The sequence below is a fragment of the Sus scrofa genome, chromosome 5, assembly GCF_000003025.6.
Source record: "Sus scrofa isolate TJ Tabasco breed Duroc chromosome 5, Sscrofa11.1, whole genome shotgun sequence".
Taxonomy (NCBI): Eukaryota; Metazoa; Chordata; class Mammalia; order Artiodactyla; family Suidae; genus Sus; species Sus scrofa.
In genome coordinates, this window is record NC_010447.5 from 34,655,489 (window position 1) to 34,679,975 (window position 24,487).

Here is a 24,487-nt window from a genome sequence, read left to right on the forward strand (position 1 = left end):
TACAGCAATGCCATATCCGAGCCTCATCTGTGACCTACACCATAGCTCACAGCAATGCCAGATCCTTAACCCACTGAGTGAGGCCAGGGATCAAACCTGTGTCCTCATGGATTCTAGTCAGATTTGTTTCCACTGAGCCATGACAGGACCTCCTTGCTGTGTCATTTTAAACTCGGGACTTGGTTTCCATCATTGTCCATTCCTAAGGTGGCCCTTCCAACTCTTACATTTTGTGATTGTGGAGGATGTATCAGCAGAATGACTAAGTGATGAGTTCATATTGTAATATTCTCTTTTTCTTGAAGAGTAAATTCCATCAAACACACAGCTACTTTGAAAAAAAAAAAAAAAAGATCAAGCCTCAGAGGTCAAATTATTTTGCTAACCTTAGTATTTGAATCCAGAAACTGCTTTAGAAAGCACTTTGTATGTAATAGTTTTACATGTACATCTATTATCATATATTTTTTTAAAAATAAAGATTTCTGGAAGTTGTAGAAAAATGAAATACTGGAGTTGTGAAGGGCATGGATCTTTCAGCTTAAATATGAGAAAGTCAAAAAGGCAAAATAATAATTCTGGAAATAGACACAGCAGCTCTTAACCAAATATCACACCACCCGCTAATGTGTGAAGTTCTTCTGAAGGGCTCAGGGGGATCCAGCTGGGGCAGCGTCTCTGAGAATATGCCAACCCTGTTGGTAATAGATGACATTTTGGTTACTAATGAACTAAAGAACTGAAAGCAAGAGTTTAGTTGGAGACAGTCAACTAGAGAGTCTATTATGTGTATGTGATATGCTAGGTAACCAACCCAGCACTCCCAGGAACAAAGGTTAAGACAACTGCGTTTTCATGATAATGACTGGAAGATTTTTCCCATTTAGAAACAGTCACTTCTGACCTTTCTTCTGGGCAGACAAATGACAGACATTGACAAATCAGAAATAGGTACATAGAAGACAGAACACTTTCCTTCAACAGCAGTTTTATTCCTGTACTAGGGAGAAGGTGTGTAAGACACTATACAGATTTTTTTGACCATGGTTGCAAATGTGAAAATATATTAAGCACATACGTAATTTAAATAGAAGACTAAAGAAGTTCTCTCTTCATTTGGGGTTGGTTAGAAACACAATATTGTAAGGAGGTGCTATAGTGAGAAAGAAAGAGAATCATCTACTGCCATTTTAAATAACCAGATTTACAAAGAAAGAATACATGATATTACACACTTCAAAGAGCTCTATTATAGAACATAATAAGTTCAGTGGCTAGATTTATTTACATTTTTTATTTAAGCATCACACAAAACAAGAAATAGTCATATAAACCTTCATGGACAACAGTATTATTAGACACTGACTACCTAACACCCAAAGTATTGGACCAGGAACAATTTCCACCCAAAAATGACATATTGAATGGCTGCGAGCTGTGTACGCATCTCTGTAAGGTTGGAGTAGAGAAGAGCTTAAAGACTTGGTCCTTGTCCTTGCAGGATTTATAAGCTGGTCCCACCTGGAAGATTTAGGACTCTTCAGCTGAGAACATGGGTACTCGGTTGTTAGTGTGGCTGAGATGAGATTTCACAAAGGCCACTGTCGACTCTCCCACTAGCTCGCAGGTGGAACACCATCCAGCTCCCACTCCTCAAGCCACAACTGCATCTGCTTTTTTCTTGGTGGGGTGCCTATCTGCTCACTCAGCTATGAAAACACAAACTCTCAAATGTAACAGAAAGCTTGCTCTTAGAATGAAGATAGTTTTTCTTAATAGATGTTACTTAAGTCAGGAGGAAACAGCCATAACTAACCTTTCTTGTGAATATTCTAGAAGGAACACAGTTTTACACTTGTCTGACATTATTCACCATTTTCAACAATGTATTTGGTATTTTATATAAGATCATGTACATTGGCATATAGATTATAAAAATAATCTTTGGTAAATCTGTTAATAAAGCCTTTTATTTCCATTACATAAACCCCTATTTTAGGAGTGTTCACCAACAATTTTCTTATTTCATGAATGTATCTATATAGACAACCTTAAAAAAAAAATAAAGTGACTTATTTTTGTTGCATACATTTATTCCTAGGGAGCCTCCCTACCAGACAAGAGTATTCTTTTAGTCAGAAATATTTCCATTGCTAGAAACATTTTTAGAACAGAACAGATTTTTGCTATTATCATGGCTGCATTAAATGTTACCATGCGTTTTAAGTAAAACGGCCAAATATTTTCAAAGGCACCATCCACTGCAAGACTCCAAGGGAGTGTGTTCAGAATTCCAAACTCAATTTCATCAAACACCTGGTCAATTCACAAAACTGTATGAGTCAATTCAATTGCTTAATCAGCTGAATCATCTGGCCAACATAGTCAAAATGAACCCCCATAAGGGTTCATAAGGATAATAGGCCTATGAGGTTCCTGAAGGACAGTCTGGACACACAGCAGGGATACCATGTCCTCTTTCTGTGAGAATGATGACCTTTTAGATGCCCTTGTTCAATGATTTTTCTTCTTTGCATTATTTCGCTTGCCTTCTGCAGTCATGGTTTATATATTTTCCCTTGATGTGAAGCAATCTTTGAATACTTGATGTGGTTTGAAATCTCAGTTAAAAAATACTCAGGAACTTAACAGAGTATTTGGTTGATAACGTTTTTCAAGAATGAGGTACCATTGAAGGCTTGCTCCCAGCCACTTCGGGGAGGATCAGCCATTACTTCTTGCTGCTCTGTTTCGGCTGATCAATTACTTTCATTTCCTCGATGAAATGGAACCTGGAAAGTCCTTGAACTGCTACCTCAAACAAGCAGCTTATTACCTATTTTTTTCCCCACCAGGTCATGTTTAGTCTGGCTCATGTGTGTGAACTAAAACCCTAGAGCACCCCAGAGTTGGGGCTCAGGTTTTACCACTTGCTCTCATCTGGATCTGAAAGGTGCATGACTTCAGGATTCCAACCTCAGACACCCAGAAAGTTAAGTGAGTGAGAATTCAGTATATGGCTGATAATTTCCTTGCAAGAGGTAAGGAGACTGGTTTAAATATAAGAAATTGGATCCTGAGACACTAAGACAAGAGAGTCGGAGTGTGAAATATAACATGCGAAGTCTATTTCTGTATTGCTGGACATCTGCTTAGTGGTTTCATATTATTTTCATATGTCATTTTGGGCTTTCTTCCAATAAAATTAAAGACCCCCCCAAATAAAGCTATCCCCAATATGCTGCGGCTATGGCCATTTTAATGTTTAAAAGTGAAATCATTGCCACCTCTTCTATAATTTGAAGCCTGAAAAGACTATGAAATACCAATGGGCATGAGGAGATAAGATGAAAAGGAAATAAAGTCACATTCTACCAGGAAAGCAAACATTCTAAAGAGAGAAGGAGACAAGCAGTGAAAAAGAGGGACTCAGAAGTGTTTAAGGGCTGGTGATTTACTTAGGACAAATATGTGCAGAGCTAGATGGAAAGATGAGCCTTGGAAAAATCAGATTCAAGAGCTCAAAAATTGGCTGCCATCCAGAGAACAACAGAATAATATGAAATTGATTTAATGAGTAGAGATTAAAGGAGTTAATTATAAAGAACTTGGATAAATAATTATTAAGATGCAAGACAGGACCCTTCCAAGATTTGATAGCTCCAGAGCACTTTGAAAGCTCGATGATTAAAGTGTACTGCACAGGTGCTCAGCCGAGATGCCCACTGTGACAGGAAACGGAGTGTTTACCAAGACATAACACATGATGGGATTAAATTAAAACACATCCAATTGAGCTGAATGTCAAGGAAACCTTTTTTTTTTTCTCCTCCTAAATTTAATAAATAGATCAACTAGATTATGTATTTAGTCTTTGGAGGTGGTGGGAGGGAAGATAGTGAAATATTTGTTGCTAAGGAGATTTAAATTTAGACAGGTGGAGGGTAGGAATAAATAGGTCCTGCGTTAGACCAAAAGAACATACAGTTTTTCCCTTGTCATGTCCATTTTCATAACTCTGATTCCACTCCAGATATGCCAGGATATTGACTATGACAGATGTGGAGGTTTTTTACGGTTTCAATTCTTGGTTTGTGCAGTTAATTGCGCTCTTTTTGGACCAGTGATTTGCTAGAGAAGCAGCACCAGTGCTTGCCAGTTGTGTGGCCTGGAAGGCCGCAGCTGCCCTGGTGCTGGGCAACGTCCCTGCCTCGCAGAGCCCCCCTCTCAAGCTTCACTGAAAATAGTAACAATAACCCCACCTCTATGACTGTGATGCATTCTCTTTATTGAGTACAAATATGTTGCCTCTAGGACAGTGCTTAGCAAGTTGCAGGCACTGACTAAAATTTTTCTGAATGAATGAAAAGGCAAAAATGAATTTCTTTCCATGTATGGGTGTGCTTTGTGCCTAGCAACGTTAACTGAAATTTTTTTCCCCTCTCTTTTTTCTTTTCTTTCTTTTTTTTTTTTAGGGCTGCACCCATGGTATATGGAAATTCCCAGGCTAGGGGTTCAGTTGGAGCTGCAGCTGCCAATGTACACCACAGCTCATGGCAACGCCAAATCCTTAACCCACTGAGTGAGGCCAGGGATTGAACCCACATCTTCATGGATACTAGGGTTTTTTTTTTGTTTTTGTTTTTGTTTTTGTTTTTTATCACTGAGCCACAATGGGAACTTCTTGTGTTTTCTTTTTAATGCAGGGAAAGTTATTCTTCATAGACACCACATCTCATAAATCTCCAACCTTTATTTTCTCCCTGGTGGTACCTCTGCCACACTTAAATGGATGTTGTTCCTTTTCATTTCGAAAAGATCCTCCTACTTTCATGAAACAGGACCAGACCCTAACATGGTCACTTCACAAGGGCATGGGGTACAATGATACTGTGAAAACTTGGAATCTTCTTGATGTTCATTCTTATAAAGTTTTTTTCCTGTTTCCATAATTTTCAAATAGCCCTCGAAATTTCTGCAGTTTGAGTGGAGTTTTACTTAACTATAAATCTCTATTTTAGATATATTTAATGATTTTCCATTACTATGCCTATTATAGCTGTTATATTACTTATAGGACTTTGTGTTATGTAGCAAAAATATATACTATGCAAAGAAATGTACTTATGCTGCAGATGAGTCTGTGAGATCAACAGCCATGATTTCTAATTCTTAAGTTTATGACAGAGAAGTCTGTAGTGAGAAAAAGGCCAGCATCTCTGACTCATCTCTTAGGGAACCATGAGGAGACTAGACAGGTATCTTTCAGATTTTCCCCAGGAAGACCCTCGGAACTGGACCTCGGGGAGGGCAGTACCCAATTTCTGACTCAATGAAATTTGTCCTAATCAAACCAGGCACACTCACTGAAGATCAACTTGGTAGATAGAGTATGTAGTGCCTTTTATATTAAGTGCAGCTTAAGATGACTACTTGATAGTTTGACCTCAATGACTGACTAAAAAGTGCTTTTGAAAAATTTTATACTAAGTACCACTGAATTTTTGTTTCTGTGTTTTTAAAAATTAACGATCTATGATGTTTGTCGATATTTCTATAGCGATAATGAGAGTAGGACCTTTGATCTGGAGTGTGATCTGACCCCACAATCTTCTGATGGGAAAACCAAGTACGACTGGTGCAAGCTTGACTTTTCCAGGGATGCAGCCCACTAGAAATGGGACAAAGACGAGCGTGTGTCCATCAGCCAACAGTGTGGGATGCATGTTTGCACAGCACAGTGTGGAGGGAGTAAAACAGGCTGTGGTTGGCAATTGGCATGTGGACTCGGTGTCCAGTCAGGAATGCAGGTGGATGTGAGGAATTCAGCATTCTGCCTGGGTCATTCTCTCTCTGAACCCTCAGCCCTGCCACCTGGACTTGCTCTGCACTCCTAAGCTGACCATGTTGACTTGAACCTCTGGCAGGAGAAAGGGGGAGAGACTAAGCAGTAGTGGCACAACCACCTCTGCAAGCTTGGGGGCCACTTAAGCCCATCTCCCCCATCCTTTCTTTTGACTGTTACATTTGTCCAACTTGCATCTGGGTCCTCTTTGGACCCTAAGATTTGTAGGATGGTGATGCAGCCAAGCCAGCTGTACTCCCTGCCCTTTATCCTGTGCAGGAGGTATCAAAACGTAATAACATGGTAAAAACCATGGCTCAGGGGACCACCTCTGCATCCACCTCCATGTACATTTTATCAGTTGTCCTGTCACACAGGTTGAATTAGTTTATGTAGAACAAGCCATGAACACGTTAGTGTGGAAAAAATAGTATTATATAAAGCTTATAATATTAAACACTGTGAAAAAATACATATTTACAAAAGAAACTACAAAATACAACTATGTACAATAATATCTGTTACCTTTAAATTACATAAATTCTTAAAAATTCTCCAGATTAATAAATTATACATAGTATCAACAGAAATAGCTGGCACCTCTATAGGGCGTGAAGCAAGTTTTTGTTTTTGTTTTTGTTTTTAAATTACAAAGTGAATAGTTTTTATCCAGGAGATCTTCCGGTGCATTCTCAATGCCTTGAATAGCCCGCATCTGAAAGGAAGGACACCGGAATTAGAGGCTGTAGCAGGGTGAGTCATAGTTATTTGTTCTGTTTATGAAAATTACAAATGCAAAGACTATCAGAAACGACAGAACTTCATTATGGTTTAGATGAGACCATCCCCGTGGGGGTCAAGTCACTGTATTCAGAACCACAGGTTACTAGAATTGGAAAGGACTAGTGACTCTAGTCTATCTTCTGGTTTTACAGATGAGCCCTAGGCCCAGAGAGGTGCAGGAACTCAATCAGGGTTACACAGCTTGTGAATGCTGGTTAGTTCCAGAGCTAGGATCTGAATCCTAATTTTCAGATGCCTGAAGCTAACCATACTATTGTTAGCTTCTTTCAGGAGCACTCAAGATCACACTAAAAAAAGACTTTTAAACAAGTCAAACCAAGACAAAGAAACCTTCAAGACCAACCCCCCTCCCCAAGAGCTCCCTCCATCCTGGAGCTTCTTAAAGAATCTGACATGCAAAAACCTTAAGTTACTATACAGATAAATTAGGGGGTAATTATTTACATAACAAAAGGATTATCTGATTTACCAAGAACTTTAAATAGCAGCTCTCTCTTGTATGTGTGCTTCACAGATTATTAACTATTTAATATACGAGACAAGTGGGTGGGCATGTGTGGAGGAAGCAGAGAATTCATTAAATTGAAGAGCATTTAGAGATGGAGATAGGAGCTCCTATTGCGGCATAAACCCAACTAGTAACCATGAGGATTCGAGTTCGATCCTGGGCCTTGCTCAGTGGGTTGAGCATCTGGCATTGCTGTGAGCTGTGGTGTAGGTCAAAGATATGGCTTGGACCCTGAATTGCTGTGGCTGTGGCTGGCAGCTGCAACTCCAATTCAACCCCTAGCCTGGCAAATTCCATATGTCACACATGTTGCCCTAAAAAGCAAAAAAAAAAAAAAAAAAGAAAGAAAGAAAGAAAGAAATGGAGATATAAGATAGCTCCAAAACAATGTCCAAAATGAGAAATCTATAATCTATAGATAAATATTTGAATTCGTGGCAAAACACTGAGACTTATGCTTACAGGCACCTGAGTGAGCCACCTTTAAGTGAACACTCCAGCCCTGGTCAAGCCTTCAGATGACTGTAGCACTGGCCAATGTCTTGACAGCAACCTCATGAGAGATCCTGGGCCAGAACCACTCAGCTCAACCCCTCCCAAATTCCTGACCTACAGAAATTGTGAATTAATAAATGTTGAGGTAAGCTGCTAAATTTAGGGGTAATTTGTTAGCTGGTAATAAATAACTAATACAATGTAACTTCAAATCTGCAGTTAGCCATGTGATAAATTAGATCTTGATGGTCCTGAGTGGGAAAAGGTGGACACATCATATGTCAAGTAATTCCTGTCCGAACAAAGTGATGCCTTATAAAGTTTATACATTTTTTTCCTACTGAATTTTTCTTTCCTTTTTTTTTGGTCTTTTTGCCTTTTCTAGGGCTGCTCCCGCCGCATGTGGAGGTTCCCAGGCTAGGGATCTAATCAGAGCTGTAGCTGCCGGCCTACACCAGAGCCACAGCAACACGAGATCCGAGCTGCATCTGCAACCTACACCACAGCTCACGGCAACGCCGGATCTTAACCCACTGAGTGAGGCCAGGGATCAAACCGGCAACCTTATACTTCCTAGTTGGATTCGTTAACCACTGAGCCACGATGAGAACTCCTCTACTGAATTTTTCATTTAAAAAAATGTTATATCCTTGTTCTAAAAAATTTTGAAAAAACATAATGAACTGGAAGAAAAACTATATATTATTTTACTGCTCAGAGAAATTTGTTTTACTATTGTAGTATATTTCTTTCTAGTCTTTCTTTTCCCCCATGTGTTGATTTTTTTTGTTTGTTTTACATTCTGCTTTCCTTATTTATGAGAATATTCATGCTGTTATAATATCTTCAAGAATATAATTCTTAATGACTGCATCCTCTTGTACTCAATGAGTGCACCATGGTGTACTTAGTCCTCACTGTTAAACATTTAGGTTTTTTATTAAAGTATAGTTGATTTATCTTTTTTTTTTCTTTGGTTGCACCTATGGCATGTGGAAGTTCCCAGGCCATGGACTGAACCCATGCCACAGCAATCACCTGAGCTACTGCAGTGACAACGCCAGATCCTTAACCCACTGCATCACAGGAGAACTCCACACCCAGACCTTTAACTATGAAAACTTTGTGCATAAAGCTTTGTCACTACTTAGGGTGGTGGTAGAAATACTGCATGACAAGAACATATTAAGGACCTTGATACATATGGCCAAGTTCTCCTCCAAAGGGGTTTTACAATTTGAACTCCCAGATGCTATTTCAAAGCCTTCGCTTAGCCGTGAGCCTTAGAAATGTTAAGCTTCATCCTGAATGGAGAGCATCCTGGGCCAGGCAGGAAGAGACACCACGTGAAGTCTATGCTCCAGTGTGGCCCCCCCCCCGCCCCCAACTTTTCCCCTCTTCCCTGATGCCACTCTGTGAAGGCCTTTCCCCCAAGTCTGTGGGTAGAGAAGAGATGTGTGGTACACAGTGGAAGAGCTGGAGGTTCTGCATCGTATCCAGATTAATCACATCTTGATAAATAAACTCATAGACGAGTGAAGTAAGCGCCTACCTCTGTGATACTCTGGATTCACATTTTCGTAGATTGGAAACAAAGGGTTTTCCTGTTCACTCCGTAGCTTCCTTGCTCTGAGAACATCTCTTACACACTGATGGAGGTACACATACTGACACTACAAAAAAAACACAAAACATGTCAGAGGAAGGCAAGTTCTCAAGCCAAAGAAAGAAGAGGAACTCTTATAAAACATTAACAGTAGTGGGATTCCATATTAGTTAGCAAGTTTCTTTTTCTTTCTTGTTTTTTTAGGGCCAAACCCATGGCATATGGAGGTTCCCAGGCTAGGGGTCAAATTGGAGCTGCAGCTGCTGGCCTACGCCACAGCCACAGCAATGCTGAATCTGAGCTACATCTGAGACCTGCACCACAGCTCACAGCAATGCCAGATCCTTAATCCACTGAGCAAGGCCAGAGATCAAACCCACATCCCCATGGATACTAGTCAGGTTGGTTAACCACTGAGCCATGACAGGAACTCCAGGTTAGCAGATTTCTTCATCATCCCTTTACCAATGGTCTCTAGTACATAGAAGAATGCATTTTACATAAACTGTCTCACTTGATCATTCTGACACTTTGTATAGTAGACACAATCACGCATATGAGTGGAGACTCAGCGAAGTCACACTGCTAAGGAGTGAGACTCTAGGATTTAATCCTGAGTGTGTGACCCCGATCCTTTTGTTTCCCCCGCTGCACCAGTTTTCTTAGGTGAATTCTAATTTCTTTGTATTATTGAATGAGAGAATAATTTCGCTGTGTACTCTGCTATTTCATTCCCCTTTTTGGGGGGCGGGTATGGTGAGGAAAAGGAGGTGTGTATAATAGACCCTACTGGACTTCTCCATCTCACTTCTCTGAGCATCTGTGTCTGAGTCATGGAAGAATCTCAAAGATGTTGGCTGGCTGCAGAAAACCAGAGGGTTACACTCTGGAGAGAGACCCACCTGTCAGCTCTTTGGGAACCACCTGCTTTTGAAATAGAAACAAATATAGAAGAGTCAGTGTTTTAGTGACCAAAGGACACCACAAAGACCTCCACTGGTAACAGAAGCTCATCCATAGGCATCACACCCCTTCCTTACTACCGACTGAGTGTCTAATAAAGAAATGAATGTCTGCTGAACCTTAGTGCCCGGGCTTGGGCTCCCTGAATGACAGCACTGCTCAGAGCCCAGGGAGACAAGAGATTGGGAGGAGAGTACACCACCAAGTAAGAGACCCTGGGCTCTGAGTCTGCCTCTGCTGGCCTAGATGGGCCTCTCAGTTTCCCCACCTATAAAACAAGAAGGCCAAGGCCTCTTCTACAGCTAACAACTTTTGACCATTAAAAATCTGTATTAGAGTTTGTGTTGCTCTTAATTAGATGGCTATTGAAAAACATTCCTGGAGCCTACGTTTAAGGTGATCCACATGTGGTCAGCTTTGGAGTTTTTTTTTTTTTGTTTGTTTGTTTTGCTTTTTAGGGCTGTACCCACGGCACATGGACACTCTCAGGCTAGGGGTCAAGTCAGAGCTACAGCTGCCAGTCTATGATGCCACAGCCACAACAACATGGGATCCAAGCCACGTCTGTGACCTACACCACAGCTCACAGCAACAATGGATCCTTAACTCACTGAACAAGGCCAGGGATCAAACCTGCGTCCTCATGAATACCAGTCGGATTCATTACTGCTGAGCCACAATAGGAACTCCTAGAGTATTTTCAAGGTTTGAGATATAAAGGGAGACTATAAAATCTTCCCTCACCAATGACCTTTAAAAGTGGATCTTTTTTAATGGGTTGGCACGAGGCATTGCCCCTGGCTGGCTGGTCTTCTACTCACAGGCCCTCATCATGTAGGTTTGGTATAATTAGATTAGATCAGGACATTTCAAAGAAACCAACCAACCCTAAGTGAGGCCTGTATTAATATTAATAACTATTCTCTGCATTTCTGCTCACAAAGCTAGCTCACTTGTTATGAGTGTTTTATGACACTCTGATCTTGAAAGTTCAAGGAGAGGGTACTCTCCTGAAAGTGGCTGTTAGTACAGGCAGTCATTTTTATCATCTTAAAAACAATCTACCGTACTATAGACTGACATGTCCCTGTTTTCCCCCGTCCAAAGCATAGTTCATAGTTTCCATTCTCCTGGGACATTAAATGAGTTTGGGACCTCAGAGTTTGGCTGTGAATGAGCGCCAGTACCTCTATGCTATGCCTTATTAATGAATTCTTCAACCGCGATCCACCCTGGGCTTTGAAACCAGTTAATATTCATTAATTTGCCTTGTCGTAAATATAAATTCTTTTCCCAACAGAATACTCCTTTGAAAATGATTCCTATTAAATCCTTCAGACTGTTCATGTGCTTCCCACATTATTCTTCAGGAAAAGTAGACAAAATCTAACGTATAACTTCAGCTCATAAAAGATCACTTTTTTTCTCTGTCCAGCGAACTGGTGACGCCTCAGTTCCGTTCAGTTTCACCAGTAGCTATGGAATGAGATGATATTTATCAGATTGTACTTATAGCCTTTCATGGGGTCTGACTGAGTGCACAGTTTAGCAGAAGGGCAGGTATGTGAACGAATAACCATAAGGTGATAAGCACAGGATGGAGTTGTGCACAAAGCTTCATACAGGAGAAGAAGCCATCCAGTTCACTTTGGGGGCAGGGGTGTATCGAGCTAGAGAGAAAAGGGGACATTTGGGAAGAATTTGAGCAAAGAAATAGGACATTCCAAATGATGTAACATGAAAGTGCACATATGTTCTGGAAACAGCGAGCAGTCAAGTGTAGCTAAAATGGAGGGTCTGTGGGTCACGGGAAACGCCCAAGACAATCCCCCAAGTGGACACTGAGCCCTACAACATCCCACTGTTTCCTCCTTGTGGGGAGGAGATGAAATCGACAGATGGTAACTATTAGCTATTGTTCTTTAACCAGTTATTGTTCTGAGGGTCTTTCTAGAGTCAGGCTGCAAACATGCCCCAAGTCAAGCTAAGAGGAAGAGGGACACACTTGCCCATTCTGTCTCATACCTCTTTGTTTAGAAACTCCTGCTCTTTAATGTATTTATCAAAACCTATAAAGACTTGTGCCCCTTAGTCTCCCAAATAAGGCGGCATAAAGTTGAGGTTGACTCTCTGTGGACCCAGAAAAAAAATAATACAAGGGGTGAGAATGTCCCTCCTCCTTTGCTGGGACTGTCACCCACAGGGCTCAGCTATGGATGGCACCCTTCTGCACTCTCTCAGGACCCATTGAACCGTGCCAGCTCTGGAACCAGGGCATCGGAGACTGGAGAAGGAGAACACCTTCAGCAGAGCCTCAAAGCAAGACAGATAATACCATGACACTGTTTGGGATTGTGTTTGATTGATAGAGACAAAAAAAAAAAAAGAATAAGAAGAAGAAGAGAGAACATTTCTATCTTACTGCAACCTTTATTTCAGTGTGATCAAAAGAATCAGTGTTGATTCTGGCCCAGGAAGAGAAACCTTCCTTAATTTTGGCAGACCCTAAAACAGAGGGAGTGGCTGGTATTATGACATGAACCTGGGAATTAAGTTGGATCCAGGTTATGAAGAACTTCAACTTCATTTTAAAGCAATGAAGAGCTTCCCATGACTTTTATGCAGGGAGCTGACACAGCGAGAGCACTTCATTGGTGGTAGTGGTGATGAAGAATTGATAGGGCAGAAGCTAGAGGTAGGAGACCCACAAAGAGGCTACCACAGAAGCCCCCTGATGATTGACAAAGGGCTGATCAAGGGCAGTGGCAGTGGGCAAGAGACCAGAACCAAGAAAGATGTTGGGTAGAATGGACAGGGCTTAGTGATGCTGGAATGTGGGGACTGCAGGAACAGAGGTCAGATCCCCAGCCTGGGCAAACAGACAGAGGCAAGACAGATGGCAACACCATCACCTGAAACTGGAGGTAGCAAGAGCAGAAGTGCTTCTGTTGTTCATTTTTTAAAAGAAAGATTGGTTTTGAATTTGCGATGAGATGACGGCAAGGCTTCCTGGTGGAACTGTCTAGGAGGCAGGTACTTAGGTGAATGCCAGGAAAGGAGAATGAGATTCAGCAGATAGTGTGTACCTGGTTCCTGAAGCCCAGGAAAAATGATGATGGAAAGAAAGAAGAGTGGTGCCTTGAGGGCACACCCTTGGAACTCAAAGGCAGGCTGAGGAATATGAACCAGAGACTCATCGAAGAGGTTGGGGGAGAAGGAAAAGAGAACAGGGGAAAGAGGTGTTACATCCAGGAGGAGGACAGAGAGCTTTGGCTTGCTGTGCTGCCCTGCCCTGGAAGTTGGCCAGTGATGTTTACAGTAGGGGTGCCTGATTTTTGCCAAAATGCATCTCCAGAGTTCTGGGCAGCTGTAAGGAAGTGATACATGGCCCAAGAAGCTCCTGATGATGACTAGGAAGCCTTAACACACACACACACACACACACACACACACACACACACACACACACACACACACACACAGATTTATAATGTCATAATCTCCTCTTCTCCAAATTACAAATTAAATATGGTTTAAGTTTGTGGAAATGAAAATCAGTTAATAATGCAACACTGATGCTGACCTTTTAGCAGCTTAATTGTAGGATATTTCATTCATTTAATAGATGAAAAAAAGTCAATATTGAGCCTAGAGCAAAGGAAAACAAATCCCTACCCTCTAAGAAACTCACAGTCTTGTGGAGAAAGCTGAAGGAAAACAATTATGATACAGTGTGAAATAATTCTGCAACCCTCAATGATAGACTGGAGCTAGACAGCAGTCACCAGTGGCTGCTAAAACCACTAAGTGAAAGATGATAGAAAACGTTATAGTGGAGGTCATTGTCAGTTTCATCAGATTGGAAGGAGAGACAGACAGGAAGTGCTCACTGATGTGATGCAACAGGAAGTACTCAGCAGCACCCAAGAAACATATGGTGGTAAAAAGGAACCTGAATTTAATCAAACCTCTACATCTAATGACCTTCTGACAAAAATTATGGGAAATAGATGAGTACATTACCACCATGAAAAAGCAGTCAGCCACACTGCCAATGTGGGAAAAGCTATGGAACAAATGAACTGTTTTTTTTTGACAAATGGCATGGAAAACTAATCAGAGGGAGGGTTATTTATAGATTAAAAGAAGTGTAAAAGAGACTTCAACCAAATACAATGTATGGACTTTGGATTCTAATGCAAACCAAGTGTAAAATGTAGTTTTCAAGATAATTAGGGATATTTAAACGCTGACTAGATAGTGGATGATATTAAGGGATTATGATTAAATTTGTTAGGTGTGACCATGGTATTGTGGTTATCATTTTTAAGAGTCCTTAACTGTAAAATATATGCATAATCATAAAAATGTTATGAAATGTTATTAATATATTTAAAATATAAAAACATATATAGTATTATATATTTAAATATACAGTATTTAAGAATGAAGTGATGTGATAAGTAGGATTTGTTTTAAAATATTTCAGTGAGGTCATGGGGCAGGGGAATAGTGTATGTGGGATATAAATAGAAAAAGAACACAGAATACTGATAATTGTAGAAACTGAGATTTAGGTATGGAAATTCACTATACTATTTTCCCTAGTTTTGTGTATTTTTTAAAAAAATCCTGTAATAAAATATTTAAAATATAATGTAATAATTGTGATGAGAGTACTCAGCATCAGTGGTGATGACAGAGGATCCTGGGTTGGGGATACGGCCCACAGGAGGCAATGACCACAATATTTTCCCAAATGTGTTATAGTCTGTGAGGATCTGCAGGATATTAATATGTGCTGCACAAGAAGAGAATCCAGCTGTCAAAAAGTGGTTTGGGACACAGTGGGCTCAGCAAAGCTCAAGAGACCCTTTGCTGCAGGACATCTCCATTTTGTCCATATGGCTGCCTTTGCAAGTTTTCACATGTCCTGGCACAGTAAGAGGAAATACGGTAGCATGTAGAACTTTTTACCTTTTTGACCACAGACATTTTTTTTTTGTCTTTTTAGGGTCGCACCTGAGGTATATGCAAGTTTCCAGGCTAGGGGTCAAATCAGAGCTGCAGCTGCCAGCCTACGCCACGGTCACAGCAACCTGGGATCTGAGCCATGTCTTTGAACTACACTACAGCTCATGGCAATGCCAGATCCTTAACCCACTGAGTGAGGCCAGGAATTGAACCCTCGTCCTCATGAACACCAGTCAGGTTCATTATTACTGAGCCATGATGGGAACTCCCCCCGCCCAGCGCGCTGACCTTTTTAATAGAGGACTTTGCAGAGTTGCTTGGAAAACACAAGGGCAAGAAAACTTGGGCCTGGTAAGGCAATTATGCAGGGGAGTGACAGGCATGGTCTGTGGGGGGACATAGATTGGACTCTGAGATGGTAGGGCAGGGACTAGGGGCTTAGGGCTTGCAATTCTCTAGAACAGACTTCAAGTCCCAGCTCAGCCACTTCATAACTATGCAAAGCACTTTAGCCTCTGAACTTCAGTTTTCTAGCCTGGAAATGAAAAATAATACTTATCTGTTTGCTCGTGAAAAATTAATGATATAACATGTTCAGAAATGCCCTGCAAATGTCAAAGGACTGTATAAATGGAAGCATTTAATCTTCGCAATTAATGTACACTCCTTGGTGTTCTACAGAGATGGGGATGCAGCTGGGGTGGGCTGAAGAAGAGATTAGAATCTGTTTCTTCTTTACTAATTGAAGTCCTTGTGCTCAACCACTAGCCTATCTTAAAATAATCTTCAAGATGAACTAGCTGGCCTTTCCCCAAGTTAATGCATTGATTTAGAAAATCCATCTTTTTTCCTCCCCATCTAAAGAAGGTGGGCAACCAGATCAGTAAAGATAAAGATGCACATCATCTCAAGGTCACTGAAATTTGTTTTAAAATAAGAAGTCCTAGAAAACATCTATATTCAATTCTCTTTCTCCACCTAATAAGTCATGGTTCTGTGCCCTTGTCAGATTAAAACCCTGGATATTTGCAGGGAGGGAAGCAGACAGGATGGTCTGTGTCCTTCAGCCGTAACTCTTACCTCGGTCTGGACCATGTGAACCCGGTGGAGTCTTAGGTCATGCACTGCTCCATAAATGTCCACAGAATCTTTGGAGTCTAATTGCTGGAGGATTCGGTCCAATGCAATAAAGGTTCCAGTCCTGCCCACACCAGCACTAGAAGAGAGAATGAAAGAAGACTGAGCCTTGTTTGTATTTATTTATTTATTTATTTATTTAATTAATTAAATGGGCCTTTCTGGACTGCATCCAGAGATCAGCACAATCCTCTTCCTTCTAAGTTAGAGGAGGAGATAGGGATATTCTTTGCGCTCAGTGTGCTCTCTCAAAGACATATAATCTGAAAGAAATATAACCCGGGGCTCCAGTCTTCCATCCTTCCTTCTCCCTTCCCCCACCTCCCCCATTTCACCCCACCAGGGGTAAGGACTGCTGTGCACGTGCTGTGTATCATGTGCATGCTTTTTATACTCTTCCTACATTCATGTAAATCTATACACAATCTTTGCATTTACTGTGTTTCCAAAACTTACTAAAATGGTAACATGTTTTATGTATCCTTTGGCCAACTTTCCTACCCAATATTGTGTTTCTGAGATTTATCTACATTGTTACATGTAGATCTAATTCCTTTTATATAGAGTTCATCAACCACTGCTCATGCATTCCCTACTGATAGACAGTGAGATCATTTTTCGTTTTTCGCTATTACAAATTGTGTTGCAGTGACCATCACGGTGCACCTGTGTGGGGATTTCTCGAGGGCTGATATCTAGAAGCAGAACTGTTGGGTCATAGTTTAGGAACACCTTCAGCTTCACCAAGGATTGTCAAATTGCGCCCTAAAGGGGTCACATAACCTGAGGATTTCTGATGTACATATTTAAAAGATAAAGAACAGTTTTCCAGTGGTACTGGCTGAAAATGTGTGCCATTCTTCAGAAAGCAGGAAGCTCTTGAGTGCTTCACGTTCCTATTAAAAGCATCAGGGTTCCAATGACATATAAAAGTAGGGCTCCTAAGGTGCTGGGCTGATTGGAAGAAAATGAGCACATCTGACATTTCTCTAACTGTAGCAATTCCCTGCTCTTTATTTATTAGTGCCATTCCGTTAGGGCTATCAAAGTGTTGCTGCTAACATTAATTAGCTAAACACAGGCTCCTCAGGGAGAAAGGTGTGGGGGGCGGCAGGCAGAGAATGAGATGAGGGGGGTACACTTGTTAGGGTGATTTTATGGACGTAGAGATGGAAGCAAAGTAAAGAGAGAACAGAAATATAAGAGCAAAACTGGGTTGCCAGAGACGGCAAGTGCTACTCGACCTGGAGGGACGTTTACAACAGGCATCTTCGAGGCTGGTTGGCTGGTTAGAATTTAAACAGGTGGAGGACAAAGAGAGGCCATTCCAAGCAAGAAGAATCACAAGAGGCAAGGATAAGCAGGAGTGATCTCCTCCATAGCTAGAGGGGGAGGAGAGTTTCTGTAAATTTGCATTGAGGTGTGAGCTGGCGCCGGACTATCGGGGACCTGGGAGTCACATGAGGACTTTGCATTTAGTATCGCAGGGAGAGAAGGATGGAGAGTTTGAGGGCCAGAGAGAGGTGGGCAGTGAAGAGTGTGCAAGAGGGTGAGGTTGGGGAGGAGGGGATGGAAGAGAGCGGAAGAACACCCTCTGGGCCGAAGCAGGATGATTGGCCCTAACAAATCCTCCATCCCGCGCCCCCTATTCCTCTGGCCTAGGGCTTTTTTAAGGCTCCCGGCTAGCATTTTGGCTTTCACGTGGCCAGGTACCTGCAGTGCACCACGGTGGGCCCAGCCCCCGGGGTCCTGTTGATGTAGTCCCTGACGGTGCGCACAAACTGGATCAGGGACTGGGTGGTCTCCGGGACGCCGTGGTCTGGCCACACCGTGTAGTGAAAGTGGCGGATGAGTCTGTGCGCATCCAGCTGCTCCTCCTGTAAAAGCAAAGTTGGTAATAAGACCAAGAGCCCTGACCAAACCTGCACAGGTGACCGCCATGCCCAGGTGGGGAGTCCCAGGTTCTGAAAGCACAGGAGAGGAAGGCAGCGGAAATGGGATTCACAGCTGTGGGGCACTTCCAAAGCTGTGTCATTAAATGAGGTCGAAGGAACGTACGCTGCATATCCTAAATTCCCGGATGGTCCACTCTGGCAGCACAGACTCCGAGAGCATCTGCAGGATGAGGTCCCCGTAGTAAAGGGAATCCTGGTCCGCCGGCCAGTAATGGTCACACTTTACCTAGAGGAAGACGGGCAGAAAAAAAGTGAGTCCGGAAAGGTGCCTCCTCCACGAACCTGGACTTTCCCTGCTGGACATGTCTCCCCGAGTTGGAATCCAGGGTCAGCTGCTGAAGCAGTTTGACCATTGGCTTTGCATGAACTTCTTGTGGCCAAGGTCGAAGCTGGGCCAAGTGAAGGAAAAATACTGTACAAGGAGCAAAGCCCCCATCCTCTGGGTTCGTTTTCTTTTCAGGCTCAGAGTTCTCTGGCTTGAGATTTTGCTGATTTCCTTAGCATTTTGCCCAGGAGCACATAAACCATGTCTTAACAATTTCTCTATCTCTCTCTCTCTCTCTTTTTTAAAGAAAGATCTAGCTGTGCAGAGGAAAGCATTGTCTCCCTGACCCTTTTTTGTTGTTGTTTATATTTTAACATCACTGTCCTAAACTGAAGCCAGCCCTGGATGCCAGGTGATCTTTGAGAAGTCAGAACATTTAACTAAGCTTACATTTCCAGGTGGAGACAGGTGAAAGAGGATTATGACCATATAATTATTGAGCCCAGATACTGGGCACTTCATGTAATCTCTCTTTTAATCCTTAAAGTAACCATGTAAAGAAGAGGATTTTAAATGCCATCACAAGAGGTTTGCGTCCAGACAACTACTTTACTGTGTGTGTGCAGACCCGGCCTAAAATTCACCTTTAATTTTTTTAAAGGGCCGCTCCTGAGGCATATGGAGATTCCCAGGCTAGGGGTCTAATCAGAGCTACAGCTGCCAGCCAGATCTGAGCTGCGTCTGTGACCTACACCACAGCTCACGGCAAAGCCGGGTTGTTAACCTGTTAAGCGAGGCCAGGGATCGAACCTGCAACCTCATGGTTCCTAGTTGGATTCATTTGCAATGCACCACAATGGGAACTCCTAAAATTCACTTCTTATACTTTTCTGAAAGCAGTGGTGGAGCCAGGGACTCTGGCCATGTATCTCTTCTCCCCACACAAGGGAGGATGGAGCGGACAAAAGGCCAGGTAGTCTTTCTGAGCGTCACAGGCACTTTTGAGAATCCCAGTCGTCCAATGGAAACATCTTTGACTGAAACTTCAGACCCAGAATCAGAAGTGGGTGTCACCCGAGTTGACTATAGAGCCTTTTATAATCTAGTAGTTTAATTCATGACAAGTAGTCTCATATGATGCCTACTTGGCTTTTCTGGGCTTTGCCTATGATAGGGTTGCAGAGTAGAATTCCATCTAACTTTTGGCAGGAAGCAAAGCTGGGATGTCAGGAAGCCTGTTGTTACTCACTCGGCCCTTCTCCACGCACTGGGTCACCATGACAATGTTGTGGACATTCTGTTCCCACGCCATTTTCCAGAAGTCATCCTTGGTGCCGGGAAGAGGTCCCTGAGTAGCAATGTATTCTCTCCTGAAGTTGTTGCCCTGTGATGAATTTACAATATGAAGAGTCAGCAACAATGGGCCTCTTCAGAACTCTACACAAAGGCTTAGCTCTATGGATTAGATGATATGTGAGTCTTTGCCAGGCCCTTGACTTGGGAAAAAGATACTAACACAAGTGTCAAGGTTTGGGAGCAGGAAGGACAAAGGCCGGAACACTGAACCATTGTTAAGAGCCAAGGTTTTTTATTAGGCTGGGTTTATTCTTATAGACCATGGAGGTCTCAGGCAATAATTTAGAAAATAATTCACCCTCAATTAGGTGTGTGTGTGTTTGTGAATATATACATGTGTGTGTGTGTGTGTGTGTGTGTGTGTGTGTGTGTGTGTGTGTGTGTATGGACTGTGTGAGAAATTGCTGCAGATTAGGCTCTTTCCCTCTTTAACATACAAGATTTTTAGTCATTTTGGATAATTGATTTGGGATGTTGGCAAGAGATGCCATGCAAGGAAAACTTAAGGGAAGAAAAGCCACTGTTTATTGAGCATCTACCCTATAACATGCCGTGAGTCAGGACTTTCACAGATCTTATTTAACCATAACCACAACTCTGCGAGCTAGGATATCTTCACCCACTCATCCTGCGTTCCAGCAATATAGAATTATTTGCAGATTCCAGTCGAAGCTCTTTCTCTCCTTGCCTCTCCTCAGGGCGTCTACACTGTATCACCTCTGCCACCCCCATGCCACCCTGCCCACCCAAACACTGTTTCTCCTCTGGCTGATCCTTATTTATCCTCCAAGTCTCAGCATGTTGCCTGCTCTGCTGAGCTTGCCTTTATTTTCTCTCTGCTAGAGGATGTTCTCCTCCCAGAAGCTTCTGAGCAACCTCTAGCCTCTTGCTGCTCAGAGAGTGGTCCTCAGATCATCAGCCGGGGGATCCTCCAGGAGCCTATTAGAAATACAGAATCCCAGGTCCCACCCCAGCCCTGCTGATTAGAAGCTGCATTTTAAGGAGACCTGTAGATGATGTGGATGTATGTTGATGCTGGAGAAGCACTGCTCTAGCCTGTTCCTCAGGGTATCGCTTGTCATATCTTGATGCGCCAGCTCTGTCGAGAGTTCCTTAAGGATCAGGATTCCATCCAACCCTGTCCCTCTACACAGCCCAGTGTCTCACTTACAGCTACTCTTCAATGTACAGTGTTTCTTCTTTTTAATTTTTTTATTGTGTTTTTGTCTTTTTAGGTCTGCACCCGCAGCATATGGAGGTTCCCAGGCTGGGGGTCTAATTGGAGCTACAGCTGCCAGCCTATGCCACAGCCACAGCAACGCCAGATCCGAGCCGCATCTTTGACCTACACCACAGCTCATGGCAATGCCGGATCCTTAACCCACTGAGCGAGGCCAGGGATCAAACCCGCAACCTCATGGTTCCTAGTCGGATTCATTTCTGCTGTGCCACGATGGTAAACAGTAAAAATCCTTTTTCTTTTTTTTTTGTAAAAGGAAATGGAGAACCAAAGAGGTGACATAACTTGCCTAAATCCCAGAGTCAGCAAGGGGCAGAGATGGGATTCAAACCAAGTCTGACTGACCTTAACGTTCTTTTCACTGTAGGTGCTGTGGGAAGCTGGCAAGATGCTAGCCAGGATCTGAGCCCAAAGGTCTGACACAATCTTTGAGTTGTGTCTATGGTTTTCAAAAATCCACATAACTTTGCGTCAGCTTCCCTAGTGAGGCAGCCTTAGCAGTGGAGGTTCAGCCTCCTCAGGGAGCTCTAATCTTGACTAAGGGCTGCAGAGAGAAAATAACTTTTGAAAATGCCTCCTGGGCTTATTATAATCCTATGTGACTATAGCCATTGTGAAAAACGGGCCTTGGCAGTGATTGAATTGGACAGCCTGCCTTTTACGGCAGTCAGACATGGTCTTCCAAAACCAATATGTTTCCCAGCCTGAGGACAAGGGAAGCACATTGGAGAAGAGGTGCCATCAGCATAGCAACCCATCAAGGTTCCATCCCAGTGCCTGTGGCCCCAGGGTGCACTTACAGGGATGTAGCTGGCATTGATGTAGTCAGAGCACGGGTCGTCATCCACATTGGACAGCTTCACTCGAGAAGCATCATCTGGAAGGAAGTTTATTGAGAGAAATTTGTCAGCAAGTCTGGGGGTGGTTTTCCTACTGTTTATAGAATGCTTGGCCTTAGCTCTGACCCCCACAAAAGCCCCACAAGAGAGGTATTCTCATCTCCCGTTTGCAGATGAGGCTCAGACAGGATAACTAACTTGCCTCTGGTTGCATAGGTGGCCCAGAAACACACAAAAGCCTAATGCTCCCTGAAGCCCCCTCTCTGATTTCCTAACACTATACCATTTCCCTGATGGACTGGCCAGCTCCCTTTCACTGTTGGAATGCATACAATCCAGAAAAACTACCTTCTGTTGTTTCACCTAATTGTACACACACACACACACCCCACATAAAAATTGCTAGAGACTTTTAAGTAAACCCAGGTTGGCCCTTTACTGTTAACCCTGTTACCACTCTTAGGCCCCCAAGGAGAAGCCGTAGGACCACATGGTGAAATGTCAACAGCATAAAAGGCTTCTCAGAGCCCAAATTTCAGCTGGTTGAGACCCTTCTGGAGGGAAGGACAATAACATGCAAGTTCGTTCTTTCTTTCTTTCTTCCTTCCTTTCTTTTTTTTTTTTTTTAATTTTTTAGGGCCGCATATGGAAGTTCCTGGGCTAGGGGTCAAATCACAGCTCCAGAGGCCAGCCACAGCCACAGCCATGTGGGATCCAAGCTACATCTGTGACCTATACCACAGCTCACGACGACACTGGATCCTTAACCCACTGAACAAGGTCAGGGGTCAAACCTACATCCGTATGGTTCCTAGTCAGGTTTGTTAACACTGAGCCATGAAGGGAACTCCAAATCATTTCTTTTTTTTTTTTTTTTGTCTTTTGTCTTTTTGTTGTTGTTGTTGTTTTTGTCTTTTTGCTATTTCTTGGGCCGCCCCTGCGGCATATGGAGGTTCCCAGGCTAGGGGTCGAATCGGAGCTGTAGCCACTGGCCTACGCCAGAGCCACAGCAACGCTGGATCCGAGCTGCGTCTGCAACCTACACCACAGCTCACGGCAACGCCGGATCGTTAACCCACTGAGCAAGGGCAGGGACCGAACCCGCAACCTCACGGTTCCTAGTCGGATTCGTTAACCACTTCGCCACGACGGGAACTCCCAAATCATTTCTTTTTAAAGACATTCAGAGCTTCAGATCTCCCATATCCAGCTATATCATATTTCTTTAGCCCCATTTTACTCCTGGAAAAGGGAAGAAATGGCTAGTGGAAGATAGTATTACAAATTTCAGCACAAAACTCACAGGGCAATATATTGTTGTATCGATTTTTCCCTCTATTCTCTGGCAAGAGTGCGATGTCACATGGTTGGTTTCGACCCACATCTTTTAAGTCCTATGAGGTCAAAAATAAGTTTGTAGGAGAATGGGAAATAGAATAAGGCAAATCATACATCTTCGATACATAGTCACATAAGAATATGCAACACTAGCTACTGTTTATGGAATGTCTTATATGCTTCATGCCTAAGCTCTGACCCCACAACAGCCCCACAGGAAGTATCCATCTCTTTTATACAGATGAGGCTCCTTGTGCTCCAGGTCACCCAGGTGGCAAAGCTGGGCACTGAATCCAAAGCCTGGGTACTTTTCACCAAACCACATTGTCTCTCAGTCAAGCAAAAGGTCATGTTAGATGACTGACAGACTGCGTTTGCATTTGAAGTTGAATTCTTTCTTACCACCTGATCTAGGTAGCACTTTGTTGTGCTCTTCTGGAGACCAAACTGGCCTCTGAGACTAGGTGGGATATTGTGCAGGGAATGGATTCAGGCATAAAGAGATGCTCAGCTCAGACTCCAAGTGTCATCCTAGCTCTTAAGCCCAATCAGCTGGTGATTCCACAGTGAAGGCGGGGAGGAAAATTCTGCTAAGGATCGGGGGTGTCAGAGCATCACCGTGTCTGAGTTGTACCTCGTATTCCTTGGATAGAAGGTAGTTGGAGTCGGCCTGCAGCTTCATGAAGTGCCCTTCAAACTGATTTACTTTTATTGGGCTATAGTTAAAAATAAATAGAAAGAAAAGATTACTGAAGCAAAGGGAAGATGCTGTACCCAGCCCCAGTTACATTTCAAAAGTGGGTAATAGAGTAATTAATGAATTCTCTCTCTTACCAAGAAGTTTTCCGGTTACTGTGAAGGGAAGGCAGAAGAAGAAAGATCTTGTTAGCAAACCTCATCTAATGCAGTCAATTCATCTTTCAATACATGAAGTGAAGGAAATCGTGGTGCTCACCCTTTTTGGCCCAGGTTCAAGTGGACAGACAGTGGTCGATCTCGGCGAATGCTCAGGCGGGCAGAGGGCCTTTCTCGACCATGGCTGAAACATGGAGGGGGAGGATTTATATTCTGGTTATGAACTAATTTAAACACATTTCTCCATTTATGGTAAGGCTGTGCATGTTTGTGCAAATGTGGATTTTTCAGTATTCATGTACGTTCA

General features: G+C 42.7%; 1 protein-coding gene across 4 annotated transcripts in view; it reads right to left on the reverse strand.

The window, feature by feature from the left end:
• PTPRB (protein tyrosine phosphatase, receptor type B) overlaps nucleotides 972-24,487 on the reverse strand; it is a 138,379-nt gene continuing 114,863 nt past the window's right edge. For all 4 annotated transcript variants that reach the window (XM_021091988.1, XM_021091989.1, XM_021091987.1 and 1 more), the window contains 11 exons: nucleotides 24,281-24,364; nucleotides 24,160-24,177; nucleotides 23,960-24,041; nucleotides 23,291-23,381; nucleotides 21,949-22,025; nucleotides 19,802-19,936; nucleotides 18,391-18,513; nucleotides 18,046-18,209; nucleotides 16,276-16,411; nucleotides 9,205-9,325; nucleotides 972-6,560 (listed from right to left, as the gene is read on the reverse strand). In XM_021091988.1, coding sequence (XP_020947647.1) covers nucleotides 6,538-6,560; nucleotides 9,205-9,325; nucleotides 16,276-16,411; nucleotides 18,046-18,209; nucleotides 18,391-18,513; nucleotides 19,802-19,936; nucleotides 21,949-22,025; nucleotides 23,291-23,381; nucleotides 23,960-24,041; nucleotides 24,160-24,177; nucleotides 24,281-24,364 — 1,054 coding nt within the window. In that variant the 3' untranslated portion in view covers nucleotides 972-6,537. The remainder of the gene's footprint in view (nucleotides 6,561-9,204; nucleotides 9,326-16,275; nucleotides 16,412-18,045; nucleotides 18,210-18,390; nucleotides 18,514-19,801; nucleotides 19,937-21,948; nucleotides 22,026-23,290; nucleotides 23,382-23,959; nucleotides 24,042-24,159; nucleotides 24,178-24,280; nucleotides 24,365-24,487) is intronic.